This window comes from Numenius arquata, chromosome 4 (genome assembly GCF_964106895.1).
Source record: "Numenius arquata chromosome 4, bNumArq3.hap1.1, whole genome shotgun sequence".
Taxonomy (NCBI): domain Eukaryota; kingdom Metazoa; phylum Chordata; class Aves; order Charadriiformes; family Scolopacidae; genus Numenius; species Numenius arquata.
The window spans coordinates 45484085-45499439 of NC_133579.1; the positions used below are offsets into that span (position 1 = coordinate 45484085).

The following is a 15355-nucleotide window of genomic DNA, read 5'->3' on the forward strand; positions in this document are numbered from 1 at the left end:
GCTGAGCTTGAAATCTTTGCCAAACCTCCCAGGTTAGCACATTTCCCTCTTTGTACCATCCCAGTTAGAAAACGTTGTCGCATGGCAACACAATGCAAAGCATTCCCGCGGTTACACAGAACAGTCTAGCTAAAGGCCATTTCAGCCACGCACAGATTCATTTCTGTGGAGAAGCAGAGAGAGAAAGAAAGGGAAAACATTCACAAATCCCAGAACCCCTCTTTATTTGGAAGAATGGCTTTTAAATGAAGTCAAGCGGTATCTTCTTTTATCATTCATTTATTTAGCAAAGAAAGGAATGAATTCAAATACTCCACACAATGAACACATATCTATTCCCTGATATCAAGATGCAGATTTGCTTGTGAACAGTTTTAAATGAATCTTTTTTCTTGCTATTGAAGCCATTTTGTACTGTTCATGGATTTGTGCAGAAGCAATATATTTTGGGCTCAATCCTGTAAACACATTAAAATAGGTAACTTGCTACCTCCAGACCACTGAACTCACTGTGGTTACTTATGCGATGAGTAAAATCATACTGAAGAGCCTAGCTTTCGCCAATCTAAATTTAGGCATCCAAATGGCAGTGAAAATTAGAAGTGTAACTCTCTAGGCTCGCTACGGTGTTGGTGGAGAGAGACAAGCACATCCACAGATGTTGTCCCGGTGCTTGTGGCAGCTATAATCAGAATTTGGTCAGATGCCTCAAGCAGAGCCAGACAAGCTTGGACTAAACTGTTTACAGAATTGATCTCATACAGCAAAGCCATTATGCATACAATTAACTTTAGGAATGTGCTTATGTTGCGCTGATTTTAATAAAACTGGTCCCACATTTAAAGAAGAGAATATATTTATTCCATAAATATGAGGAAAAAAATCTTGAAGCATTTATTCCCATTAACATTTTTGTTGCATCTGGGACCTCTTACTTTCTTTTCTGGTTTGAACAGCCATATGGTCTGATGCTCTGAGAACTTCCTTCACTTAACCTAAGTGCTTTGGTAGCTCTTGATTTGTACATTGATGCGGTATTTTCCCAGAGGTTACTGTGGAGTTCTGTTAGAGCTAACTAAATACACAGTGTCCTACACCCATCTGAGACTTTAATCAGTACTGCTTAATAGCCTAGAAATCAAAGCCATTTAAGCCCCATTCTTTCTCCTGCTCTCTTATGAAAATCTTAATCCTAGTCAAAAAATCCCTTGATTAGTTTTAGCCAAACCACACTGCTCCAACAGCAGGTGACTGCAAATGGTTGGAAAAGCTTCCCTGTAAAGTAACTTTAAATGACCATAAAGGTCATCAGATTCAAATCAAAGTACAAGTTAAAATTGCAAGCACAGGAGTCCATTTTCTAAGCAACTGAGGAATGCATGTTATGTAACAAACACAAAAATCAGCCCAAAATGCGTACTCAAGCACAATTCTACTTTGAGTTATCCAATGAAAGTACATATACTGTACAGGATCCAACTGGCAACCCTGCTTCCTCCTCACTCCATGTAGCAGGGCTGCACAGAAACAGCTTTACTCAGAGAATTTCGATCTATCTGCCGAAATGTTTGCATTCAAAATAGAGAGAAACATTTTTAAATTTACGAAATCAGCACGAAAGAGGTTTAGTAATATTAACTATTGGCATCAGAGGTAATACAATTATTTATTCAGAAAAGATCACTTTATCTAAGCAAAAGGATAAGAGGTATTTAAGCATGGTATTTAATGGGCAAAGGAGTTGATTTTCCCCTTCCAAGAACAGAACAATGCTGTAAGAACCAAATTTTACCCTTGTGTAAATTTGAGAGCTCTATCAGCTTAAACAAGACTTGCAGGCAAATGCCCACTTTCTTTGTTAAATTTTTTGGCAAAAGAAAAATAAGAGCTTACATGGGGAAATACACTTTTCACTGAAATGCGTGTAGCCTATTTTAGAAAAAAATGCTCAATAAGGTACATTGAAAATTAATAGAGACTGCATTTTGGCTTGTTCCATGTATTAGGAAAGGCTGTATTAAACTACCTAGGTAGTTGTGTAGAGCTCAGAAGGTGAAAATATTGATATAGGCAGTGCATCTGGGGTCCTCTAAAATTACCTAAGACACAAATATCAAATGGCTTTAAAACCTGTTGTCTCAGAATCTAGGTTGATAAGGAGATCTTGCCATCATTTTTTTCTCATTGAAGTGCTGTGGGATTTCCATGTTTACCGTACTACTTTAGATAGAGGTTTGAATATACCTCTGCCTGAGATTTAGAACAATGCAATTTAGAAAGCTAAATGACCAAAAAAAAAAAAAGTTTAAAAGAAACACCTTTCTGACAAGTTGGCATGGTGTTTAAATGACATCATATGGGAGTTGCTCAAAGATTTGGAACACCTGAAATACTCCTTTGGGAGATGGAAGTGTGAGCAGACTGAGCATCTGCTTAACGCACCTCTACCTATGATCATGCAGACAACCTAGGGTATTATTACTGCATAAATAACACATATCTAACATATGTATCTATCCATGAAAACAACGGAAAATAGATCACTGTAAAGATAGGCGTGCCTCAAACTACTGAAGAGTAAAAAAAGCGCTAGTTTCAGATAACTTCAATTAAAAAGGTTAAAATAAAAATACATAGTTCAAATATTTTTAAGATATTGGTCTCATAACTAATAGTCTAAATATAAAATCCATAAGCCAAACTAGTGTGCTTTTAGTACAGGGGTAGACAGGAACAGTGTTGTGCATATGTGCATATGCTGCTTTTTCTTGGCAGTAGCAGCAATATAGATTTTATTTTCTTTATCTTATTTAAATGTAAAATTTTATCTATTGGCATGAACAGAGTGATTAAGATACTGAACTGGTTATAATTTTGAGAGCTTTTTCCCCCTCTGTTTCACTGAATTTTCTTGCAGAGAAAATTCCCTCTTACTCAAGTGCAATCAACTAATTTCTTCCTGAAAAAACTAATGTACAGTAAAAAAAAAAATCACAAATTATAGAGAACCAATATCACTAGACTTTCTGCAGATGAACTGCTGCAAGGGTGGGGTATTTTCTTTTGACCGAGTTAGTAATAGAGAACTATTCAGCTGGAGAAAACAGGTGGCTGATCTGAATTATTTTCATAGATGGTAAATGCACGTTCATTTTGCTGCACAGATTTTCAAAGACCGCTTGCTTTGCATTTTTTCCTTTTTCTGCAGAACAGACATTGGAAACAGTGCTACATTCAGATCTATCCCCCGTTTACGAAATGTTGCTCATTGTGGTCATTAGATATGGTGTTTACTTTTGCTATGTAAGTCACTAGACCATCAAAGTGGTGCTTAAATGCCATCTTACATGAACAAAGTTTCTCGGTACTTTTTGCTTTTCTGTACATACTTTTGAATCATTATAATCTGCACACGTTTTTCTCTATTTGCCTATTATAGCATAACCTAATGATCAAGGGCTCTAAACACAGAATGGAACGTTCCCACCCTGCTTATCCTTGCATACCTGCCCGATACTCTGGTGTGATGATCTTTGCATCCAGCATGCTCAAAAAAATGAAAACCCAATTCTGTAATCCTGAATATTTGCTTTTGCTTTCTTTTCACAAGCTTCTGAGAATAGCAAATGCTGCCTTACTACTAAGTACTCTGGAAAATCTGGCCCAAATCCCTGACCTTTTCATTTTAGCTATACATCTGGAATTTTCCATACAAAAATAACAATGTCATGAATGTGGGTGAAGACAGACAGAACAAAGAAAAATGGTATAAAAATCCTTTCTGTTTCCTCACCTGCCACTACAAAAGGAATTAAAACTGATAACTTAAAACTCAAACAGTATTTTATATATTTACATCAATGACGTCCAACAAGATTATCACTTAAAACACCATAAGAAGGTTTCTCTAGGGGCTGACTAGCTTGGGTTGGACACAGCAGCAAGATGAGACAATGCTTTGCAAATATATCTACGTTTTCTGAGCCAGCTTTCTTTGTCAGACACGTGCATATAAAGTAAAAGCCAGAAAGAGAAAAGCAGGTCTATGATTATGCCTACGTACCCCCGAGAGCCTGAGAAGGCACACAAAATGCGGTGCAGTCGCATCCTTCTGTGACTGGCCTGATGGCGAGTGCTACAGCAGAGAGATGAGCACGTTCCCATAGGCACGCACCGGGGAGGGGGAGCCTGTGGGATGCCATGACTCGTGCAAGCCTGTGCGCTCAGCAAGGCTGGTTTACTAATGAGACGCAGAAAAACACTCCAGTGTGCCTCTCCTCTCTGTCCTCCTCCCTCGGCCTCCTTCTAGGATGTGCCCTTCCACACCTTTCCAAAAATTAAACCAAACTAGCTGAAGGCTTTAAGTGACTGGGCTTGGCTCGCAACAGGAAAACACCGACCCTGTAGGTTTCTGGGTTAATTACAAGATTGCATCCCTTAGGTACGGCCTTAGTCTCTGCGCTCTGAACAGCTGAACTGCAGCTGGAATGATTTACAGCCCGGGAAGATCAGCCCTCCAGAGCCTAGAGCTGCTGCAGAGCATTGCTAGACCACCATGTTTCTTCTCGTTGTTGTTCCCAGCAACCTGTGAGCTCTTTTTGGTAGTGTGAACTTCAGGAGACTGCACAGAAGGCTCTGTGGCTAACAGCAGAGCTCCCCTTTTCAAACCTCATGGAAATAAAAGACAATGCCTAAAAAGAGAATTAGATTTGTACTCCTGGCATAGCTTAAAGGGGCAATAATATTATTTTCTTTAAAGCTCAGGAATTACTTAGTCACTCGTTAGAGAACTCTGACTGGAAGTTTATGAAACTGAGTGAAGCGATGCAATCCTCACGAGTGGTCCAGCGACACCGAGGGGCTATAGCTGCACCCAACACTGAAGGCAAACCTTGCACTCCGCAAAGAAAACGTCATGTCACAAACAGGTGTTTTGGGCTTCTGGCAGCAATGGGACATTGATGGCTTTGATCGTGCTTGAAATGTCTCTGAACTTCATCTCTGAAGCCTCAATCACATGAGCAGTCAAGTAGCACAGGCCTTGGGGACTGGGAGTTACAGGAGGCCAGAAAATACACAAGCCCATTAGTACTCATCATAATTATTGAAATCTGTAAAATAGGTATTAGAATAAGTCTTTGCAGTAAGATGTGGATTGAAATACTTGTTTCTCTCCTCCAGAATCAGGTTGTTTTTGTTAAATGCCTGGGGGGAAAAAAAAAATTAATTAGAAACAAAAATGTAGAAATTAAAAACTAGGTTATCCAGGTAGGATTTAAGGAAATTCCTCATTTACAAAAAGTTTTGCAGCTGCATGAATAAACTGTGTAATCTGAAGATACCAAGCTAGCTATTTTCAGAATGCTCATCCTTCCTTAATTCAGAGGGTCTGAAAAGAAGAGCTATTCTAAAAGGTCATAAAAAGAGAATAGCTGTTTGGGAGCAATGATCATATGATACAGATATCATTCCAGACTCTCAGCTAACGTGAATCTGTACTTCTCATTTGCAGAATATTTTGAGTATGAACACTATCTTAGAGTCTGACCCAAAATGTAGTCACCAGATACATCTTCTGTATAAACACAGTGCAGGAAGATGAACAGTGCCCTTGACACCATATTGTTGGAGCCAAAGGATTATCTTCAATGTATATCATGATGAATGTTAATGGCTCTATTTACTTCTTGAACAAGCCACGAGGGAACACAATTAGGAAAAAAAATCCCACAACCCAAAACTTGAGTGGTCTGTTTTTTTCCAGGGAAGGTTACTGTTGTATAATTCATACACACATACAAAATCTAACTTCCTGTGTAATAGGGATTGACAAAGGAAAGGAACTGTATTTACAATGCTTCAAGTGAAATCTATATTTGTCATTAACAATCAGCATAATTTGAATTCAAATGCCACTGCAGAAAACTAGCAAGTAGAATTCTTTTGAAACAGCAGAACTGTTGTCTAGGACCACATACGTTGTGCATTATAGAGCTCCCAACCCACTTCTCACCTTGATGGCTTCTACAGAATCATATTTGTCCAGTTTGTTGATATGGTTGGTAATGCTGGTATTTAGAGGAGCTGGTGACACGGGATGGATGACAGTTGCATCATGAGACTGTTGTTGATATCGTTGGCAGTAAGTGTAAACAAGCAGGGTAAGAAGGCAACCAAGTATTGAGCTACTAAATCCCACTGCGATCATGTGAAACATGTTGAACTCTGCAGAGTGGAGAGCAGAAGACAATCTAATTTTTAAGGAAGTAGCAACAAAAGCTTAAGTTTGGGGAAAACTGGAGCCAAGTGCTTGATTCAAATACGGGAAATTTCATGTGTTTCCCAGAAATCTTAGATACCCATACATCTCCATAAGTATTAAGACTGAGATTCTTGAAAGATGCTTAAACAAGTTCAGAACCCAAATAACAGATGAGTGATTTGCATTTTTGTATGTTTGAATAGTTCAGGAAAGTTTTTCTTCAGACTGTATAACAAAGCCTTGTTATATATAAATTATGTATATAATGTACATACATAGCTTTTTTCCAGTGAAATAAAATATCATCATCTCTGCTGTTCTTCTAGTTCTTTCTTTTACACATAGTGACTTGTGGCAGAACTAACAAATTCCTGATACCTTTGAACTGCAGTCCTGCTTTCCCTAAAATGTTTTCTGTATCCCCTTTATTTGGTGCACGTCCCAGAAGCGGCAGCATACATTTTTTCCATTCCCTGCTTTGATTCTTGCTGGGTCTCACTGCTTCTGCATCTTTGATATATGGCCAATTTGTTCCCTTCTCCAACCTTCCAAATTTTTTCTGTATTTTGGGGGGGGGGGGGCGGTGTTGGGAGGGCAGGGTGAGAAAGAAATGGTAGTGTTTTAGGTGAAAATGGGAAGGGGAGAGAGAGAGAGACTCCTTAAAGCTCAGTGTGTTTTTAAACACAGCAGCCAGAGAGTGCAAAGTCAACAGCTCAGACCGCAGCCCTCTCCTGTCTGCTCTGTGCTGCAAAGATACTATGGGATCAGATGACGGGGCACCTTCATCACCTACACAAGGATTAAAACCGAGGGGAAGCTCATTGCTGCACGAAACTGTAAAAAGGAATCTAAAGCAAAATCATCCCCTGATGTTACTGAAAAGAGGTGTCAGGTCAGAAGTGGCACCAGTAGAATTACCTCAAAATAAACAACTTACACCGGTTTTCATTGTTATTTCAAACTGGAGCTGTGCTTTTTGATTAGGAAAGAAGTTTCAATGAGAAGCTCATGTTGGAAGTTTCATCTTAACATTACTGAAAATTTGTTTGTCGTTGCCTAAATGCACAAATGAAAGATTTTAAACTGAAAGACTGGCACTAGTCTGAAAAACATGTTAGACCCTTTTCACTGAAATACAGTAAAATGGGCCAGCACATGGTTCCCATTTTTTGCAAATGCCTAAGGTAGGACCTTTACATGCCTACTGAGTATTTAGAAACACAAACTAATATTTAGCTGACTGGGTTGACTGCCCCAGTACATAAATTATCATTGAAATATCCTGCACTTTTACGAGAGTTTCCCACTGTTGCAGAACTTGGCAAAATGTTTTCAGAGTAACACTGCTAATTAGAAAAAAATCAAATCACGTTATCCCGGCTCCCATAACAAGTTACCATGCACACTAGTACCCTTGCATAACCCCTGTGTTTTCATTGTCCTTTATTAGGTTAAAACCGCAGCTTATCTGTGCATGGAAGAATACTAGAACCCGCCAGAGCTATTACCATGACGACACAGATTAAGCGTGATAGGTCAGCACAAAAAAAATGGTCATTTTTCCTTTTTCTTCTCCTTTTTCTTCTTGATTCCTTTTTTAAACAGTTTTCTCTTTCAACATTTGTTTTGCTATCATCAGGACTCTCTGGAATGGAACTTTTTTTTTTTTAGTTTTGTCTTTGGCAGCAAAGTTGAAAATGAGTCCCAGATACAGTCGGAGCAATTAAATGGGTTAGCAGGCTGGCTTTCTGCTGTTCATGTAGAGTCCCAAACAGATTTATGAAATTATTACCCTGAAAAAGGTGAAGCAACTTTACAAATTTTGACCTATTGATAACTAGCTTATAATAGGAATTTCTTTTTGAGACAAGGCTGACTGCCATACTGAAAAAGAAGAAAATACAAGCATCCAGTAATGCATGCTCTTGTCTCAAAGGTCAGCAATGGCAGATATTTAATGAGAAATCCAGTAGTAACTACATCTCTTTTTCTGCACAAGTGTAAATAATGACAATGCAGCATTTAGAAGGTAGAATAAAACTAAGAGAGTGCAAAAGGTGAAACAAAAGGAAAAAATGGGGAATCGATATTTCTGCATTTAATACACATCTAGAGTTGAAAAGCTTACCTCCACATCGTTTTTCTTCTATGCTGCTGGATCGTGCCACTGATATTTCTAGAAAAATAAATAAACCGCTTATGTCAAGGAGAAAAAATATTACAGAAAACTACTAGTTTGATTAACAAAGTAAGGATTTATGAATTTATTCTACTACATTCACTCCAAATCAAAAGTAAGAAAGATCTTGACTATGTGGTAGAATTAACAAAAAGGTCCAATGACATCTTCAGGTTCCTTAGACTCCCAAGCAAAAGCAGAAACATATTTTTAATTCTTGCCTGAAAACACCTCTGGAATTTAAAAGATGAACCGCACATGAAAACATTCTTTGTGGAGTTTAAGCATGTTGAGAAAGTGTTGATTTTCTGAATAGTAAAATTAATTAGAGTTTAATTATCTTGTGTTCAAATGGTCTCATTACTTCTAGAAGTCACGTCTAGCACTAATGTGAAAAGAAGGAATTTACAAATCTTAAAAAAAGATGACTGTTTATTTCATGGGTCTAAATTGTAAACTAATAAAATGTAATTACAGCCTGTATCCTTACCATTTTGACTTTGGAAGCATTCTGAATAAATACTGAATAAAAGTCTGTTGGCAATCAACTTTTCCCACACTTTACTTCAGGACTATGGCTTCTGCGAAGGGAAGTCCTGTCTTACAAATCTCTTGAACCTCTCTGAAAGGGTCAATATATCATGTGGATACTGGTGAGGTAACTGACACAGTCTTCCTGGATTTCAAAAAAAGCTTTTAAGTTCCTTGTCAAAGTTTTTCCAAGCAACAAAGTAGATATGGAAGATGAGGAAAAACGGGGTAGTACTACGTGCCCAGTTCTTACAACAGAGGAACCAAGGCTTTTCAGCAAATAGCTAGAAAAGCAGGAGGAAAATGTGGTTTTGAAGTTTGCTGACGATACAAAGGTAAGGTAGCATGGACAAGAGGATGCTGTGTAAACATGAAGGAAGGCCTTACCAAACTAGGCAATAAAATACCAAATGAAACAGAATGTAGATCAGTGTAAAGCAATACCTACAGAAGAAAGCAGTCCCAGTTTCTCATAGAAAAAGATGGGCTATGAGATGACCATTACTACTCCTGAGTGAGAAAGGGGGTTTATGGCAACCTGTTCCATGAAAATACCAGCTTAGTGTTCAGACACAATCAAAAAGGCAAAACAAATGCTACCAAGAAGGTGATAGTCAATAGGACAGGATATCAACATTATGGCACTTTACAAATCCATGTGTCATCCACACCATGAACACAGCATGCAGCTCTGGTTTTCACATCTAAGGATGTCTCTAGTAGAACTAAAAAAAGACCAGAGAAGGGCAGCAATGATGGCCACAGGTATGCAATAGCTTCTGTATGAGGAACTAACAGAGTAAGCTCTCCACTGCCAAAAGATGATCCACATGCAGCTACTGCTAAAGGGATCACAATTTTTTACCTTTCTTCACATGTTAAATCAATACTAACTATTTTCAACTAACTATGAAAAAGTATCAGACCTGGCAGAACAGCACTCTCACAAAGAGTTGAAAGTTGTGAGCATACTTCGTCTGGTTGAGACTATTAATTCACAATCCAAACAAAAAGCAGAAAAAAATGTGCCAGAAAACCATAAAGTTTTGCAAGGTAACATTGACAAGGACTCACTCTGGAAACACAGCAGCAGCAATGACGAGAAGTCATTTTTGCACTCTGCCAGAATCACTCTATATACTATGTTCTGTAGAGGAACAGAGCTAAGGTAAGCAGGAGGAGGAGAAGACAACATGATGGGGACACACCAGCGACACTAGCTGAGGAAAAGTGGGAGGTGAATTAGAAAAAGAAACAGAGGTTGAGAAAGGAGGGAGAGAGGGAGAAAACTCTGAGTCAGAGGACCTGGAGGAGTGAAAGTGAGCTAAGCGATCCCAAGAAAGCAAGTTAGTTTCCCTAGGGTGAGTGTAATGGGCATGACCTTATCTGCTGTGATATGGGTAATTTGCGGAGGAGTGGTAAACCAACCAGAAGGGCAAGAGAAGAGGTGGCTCATTTCAGCTTCTGAAAAAGCCTACTTTCCAAAACAAGATGTAGAGCCTATATTGGATTAAGCAGGAGATTCACAGAATGTGAATATTAATGGAGCTGCTTCAAAAGCCTGAGAAAAAGGGGAAAATACAATGTGGGAGTTTATGCTTTCACACTGACATTTTTCACATTGGTTTTGGAGGAAAAAATAGTATTTGGGAGTTTAAGCATTGTGCACCATCCATAAAAACAGTATTTTAGATGAGTTGATTTCTTTGTTATATTGTACTATATTGTACCACAGTCACAAAAAAAAAAAGGTTGCTGCACTGAGTAAACATAATTACATTTCAAATGATACATTAAAATGTAAATTTCTCTGCCTGTGAATAGACTGCTGGCTTTTTTTAATGTACACAGGCGGAAAGATGACTGTTAGCAGCAATGCAATGTGGCCACCCATACTGATGTGTTGATTTAAATGACTGCTATGATTAAAAAAAAAAAAGAGAAAAGAAAAAAAGAGTACAGTCATGAGTTTTGACAAATGCTATAGAATAATACACGACGTGACTATCCATCAGGTACTTAGCGGTGTTGGGGGGAGATAAGGACCTGAGTTAACAGTATTTACCTTTCTAAGCAGTTACTAACTTAAGGGACTCTGTGAAATCATTTCCAGATTATCTACCACACCACCCACTTCTGTATATCCAAATCACAAAACCTAGAGGAATGTTTCTTTAATAACCCCAAAGTCTCAAACCCACTTAAATTAAAGTAAAAAGGAAACTATTTCTCCTAGCTGTCTACAGCCATCCCTGCACTCAGCTACCAAGTAGGATGGGAGGGATCTGCAGAATGCTGTGACGGTGACTGACCGAAGTCCCAGGTGGTGACATCAAGGACAGCTCCACAGCACTCGATGCCATGAGGCAGATTTTCATGAAGACACCAGATCTGGCAACATTTTCTCTACATAGTAGACCAACACACTTTGGCTCCTAGAAGGCAAGTTCTGTTCCAGCTCTTGGCTCTGCACAGTGCAGTGTGGCACGATACTATGCCTCACTCCTGAAACACTGAGAGATCTTCACTTGGAGGAACAGGCTGATCTCACCTGGTATAAAGTTGGAGTCCAAAGCACAGGCTCGGCTCTCTGTAGTGTTGCCCGTGCACTGGTTGCCCACGGGAAACAAAATGACGCACTGACGAGCGCGGAACTGGAGGCCAGACGAGTCGCAGTCGGACCACTCGGACCACTCTGACCAGCTGTCTGCAACAGGCAGAGAGGGACACACACGCAGGCGCTGCAATTAAATGCTTTAAGCACACCGAGTGAGAGAGCAATAACCTGTATTTCTCAGTTACAACAGAAGGTCTCATCCCCAGCTACCACCAACTAGTGGAGGACAGCTCTTTCATTACAATAAAAGAAAGGCAGTTTGGCTTTGGCAATAGTCTCTGAAATGTAGACTGTGATGCTAAATTTGTTGCAGACGTATTATGGCTTTGGCTTCTGCCACAGCCTTTGTGTGTGGAAGTGGGAAGCCGGAGGGATTCTGCAGAGGTGACTGGAAGAATGATTGCCATTAAGTTAATTCCAGTCTAGGTCGTTAGGGTGGACAACGACACTGTCTTTTATTTATGTACCTGAAAAGTAGCAACAAGAGCTATCAGATAATGTATTCCAGGTCTGAAACAGGATATTTATTTAACCACAAAAATAATAGTATCTTGCAGGGTCTTTTTTTTTTTAAGCTTTTTTTATTTCAGGTCCATGTGTTTAGTTTGCTGTAGATAGAGGAGATCTCATCAAGTATTCTCACCTTCCCTTTCTCATTCAGTTCATTATCAGCTTCTGTTGTTTCTCTATATTTCCTCCTCTGTCTATGAAGTTTTGATTAAGACATTTTTGTTTCATGCCTGTGTGATCTCAGAATACTTTCCTTAAATGAAGCGAATTGATCTCATTCCCATGAGGTGCTGTGAGTTTACTGAGCTCAGCTTTCTTACAGTTCAAGCACAAATCTTGCCTTCACAGTAGTATTCCGAGTTTGGCATGTATAGTATAAGACAGAGCTCAGTTAAACATTTTTCTTTCTCTGTTGGCTTTCTCACTCTTTAAGTGCATACCTGCATAGTTTCGGTAACCCTCCAAATCCTCTAAAAATCTTTAGTAACAGGATTACAGAAATTTTAGTTTTCTGCTAGCTTTGTTTGGCCAAAAAAAGAGTACTATTTCAAATGCCAAGAAATTTTTACTCTTCTCACAACTTAAGAAACATTATAAATAATTTCCATTTTTGCATACGCATTTATGTGTTGGTTGGTTGTTCTTAGATTCCAAGTGTCACTACTATTCCCTTCCTATATTAAACATGTCACTTAAGCAGCAAATCTCCCCAATGGTGCTTCCAGATCGGCACAAGCAGGAACCACTGGCCACATGATCCTCACCACAAGAAAAAGGCTCTTCAGGGATGCAGGGGTCTGTTCAAACTTGACATGTGTAGCACTGCAGTTATTTTTGTCCCATACCAATGTGAAATAAGAGCAGTAAAAAAGTTTTGAAATCTACATCATAAACATGAGGCAAGGGCCATTCTCACAGCTAGTCGATAATGTGTTGTTTCAAAATCCTATTGAAGATTTTCAGTGAGATTGAAATATTAATAAAACATCATAGGCTGTGAGAAATACACTTCACCCTCTGAAATTTTATTGCTTTATAAAAGTATTCCCTTTCTAGAATGAAAGTGAACCCAACCTCCTCCTCCACCCCCCATCTACTCCAAAATTTGGGTAACAAGCAGGTCAAAATAAAATGAAGATATTATTTATAAACATTTGCAAACAGTCATTTCTAGAAAAATGGTGGTAGAAAATAAATGTGCAACAAGAGAAATAGCTACAATACTAGCACAATGAATGTGCCAGTTCTGACCTTTTAAAGATGCCTTAAGGATCCCAAGGCAGCTATGTAACTTCTACATACAAATATACACTATTTGTCTTGAAAAATCAAATCATCTATTGATTTCTATGTTTGGGGGTTTTTGAACACAACATAGAGCGTTGCATCTGCTTTAATTTTGACAAAGTAGGTACTTGAATTCTGCTGCAAGACATGCAGTGCTTAGAAAAGGAAATTAAATTGTAGTTCAGAACAGGTAATAGAATTCATAAATTCAAACTGCGCATTCACATGCACAGCCTCATTATATGAGCAGAAAACATGAAGTCTAGGAGCTCTCAGTGAAGCAAGTAATACAATGTGGCATCAGAGCTGCTTCTTTCCTTTCGCTGTTGCCTGTAATCCATTAATCAGACAAAAAAACAAAAACAAGAACAAAAACCAAATTTTCCCACTGGCTTTTCTTTAATAATTTTATCTGGTTTTGTGTGGTTTTACTCTCTACTTCTCACTTAAATTTCACCAAAAAAATTAGTTTCCTTTAATATGGGTCAGAAAGCAGAGTCAGTTACAGCAAAGGGCATGATCCATAATATCATACAACAAGCAGGAGTGATGACACATCTTATTTACTAAGTACTCCATAGTAATTTAAAAAGATGAAGTCCCTGCTCCTTAATATCCGAAGTTGAAGGTATTTTACAAAGAGAATCAAGGTTTGCTCTGTGTTTTATGTGAAAACAGGGCAAACGTTATCTGCTTGAAGGACCTTGTGATAACACATTGTTGAATATTAACCTCAGCAATTTGCTTGCTGTGAATGTTCAGTGTTATAACAAATGCACTTCTTTGTGATATTATTAAAAATGTCCCAGGCAGTTTGCATGATCCACTTCATATATTATACAGTTTAAGTTTATCCAGGCCCAGACCCTGGTAACTTAAATTTTAATTTTCAAGGGGTAGGGTGGAGTTATATCCTGTAGGCTATATTCTGCTATTACTTGATTTACTGTGATTGTAGCATCTAAGAGCTGATTGTGCACTTAATAAGGGAGATAAATGATTTGCTCCTAAATAATAGATCAAGGAGCATGATGTTGCCTAACTGTGAATGCCTTATTCTGTGCCACACAAACAACAAAGCCACATGGGCTGATTTGCCATACCTGGACACGGCTGTGTGTTGCAGAGTGCTTCTTCAGTGTGCAGTCCAAGGCAGATATCTCCTCCATATGCTGGTGCTGGGTTTGTGCAGGAACGGGTTCTCATGTAATGCCCTCCTCCACAAGTTGCTGAGCACTTTGACCAAGATGACCAACAAGACCAGCCTCCATCCACTGAAAAGACACAAAATATCATATTGTTCCAAGTTAATGTGTGACATGACATAATCCAACTCATATTCTGTGGATCTAATTCATGGCCTACTGAAATTATTGGACATTTTTAGGTGTCACTGAACTGGCCCACAAATTTAATCTTACCATAATGCAATTTAACTTACGTATTTTAAAAGCCCCCGGTATATTAGAAAGTCTAACAAAGTTACTTGTCCATGCAAGAAACTTTCAATGGGGACAATAAAACCTTTAAGGGCAAAACTCTTTTCTCACTTTTGAGGAAATAAAATACCAAAGCTTGTTTCGCAGAAGTATTACAAGCTCAAAGTAAATTTTTTATTCATAAATTAAAACTTAGCCCAATAATATCAACAGAGGGACCGAGGAATGCAAATTTTGTTTTGCAAGCCAGGTGAGATCACCTTAACCCTACAACCCATTTCAATTGATCTTACACAGTTACAGGGTTTGATGGGCCAATATAATGTTACAATCTTAATGTAGCTCTAGCATAGATGCCAGCGGCAGAATAATGGCAGTAGTTAAAAAAAGCAACAGATGAATGACAAAAGGGAGTTGTCACTTGAAGTTTCAAACACAGGCTGTTGAAGAGTAATTTTAGGGTTTTTTTCCCCATTAGTATTTACTGATTCAAGTATGTCAAACTGGGCATGTTTAGTTTGGAGGAGGCT

General features: G+C 38.6%; 1 protein-coding gene across 1 annotated transcript in view; it reads right to left on the reverse strand.

Moving 5' to 3' along the window:
* Window positions 1–270: 270 nt before the first annotated feature.
* SEMA5A (semaphorin 5A) overlaps window positions 271–15355 on the reverse strand; it is a 227816-nt gene continuing 212731 nt past the window's right edge. The window contains exons 17-21 of the mRNA XM_074146236.1: window positions 14490–14660; window positions 11524–11679; window positions 8391–8438; window positions 6014–6225; window positions 271–5205 (exon numbers count right to left, since the gene is read on the reverse strand). Of these exons, the coding sequence (XP_074002337.1) occupies window positions 5086–5205; window positions 6014–6225; window positions 8391–8438; window positions 11524–11679; window positions 14490–14660 (707 nt within the window). The 3' untranslated portion in view covers window positions 271–5085. The remainder of the gene's footprint in view (window positions 5206–6013; window positions 6226–8390; window positions 8439–11523; window positions 11680–14489; window positions 14661–15355) is intronic.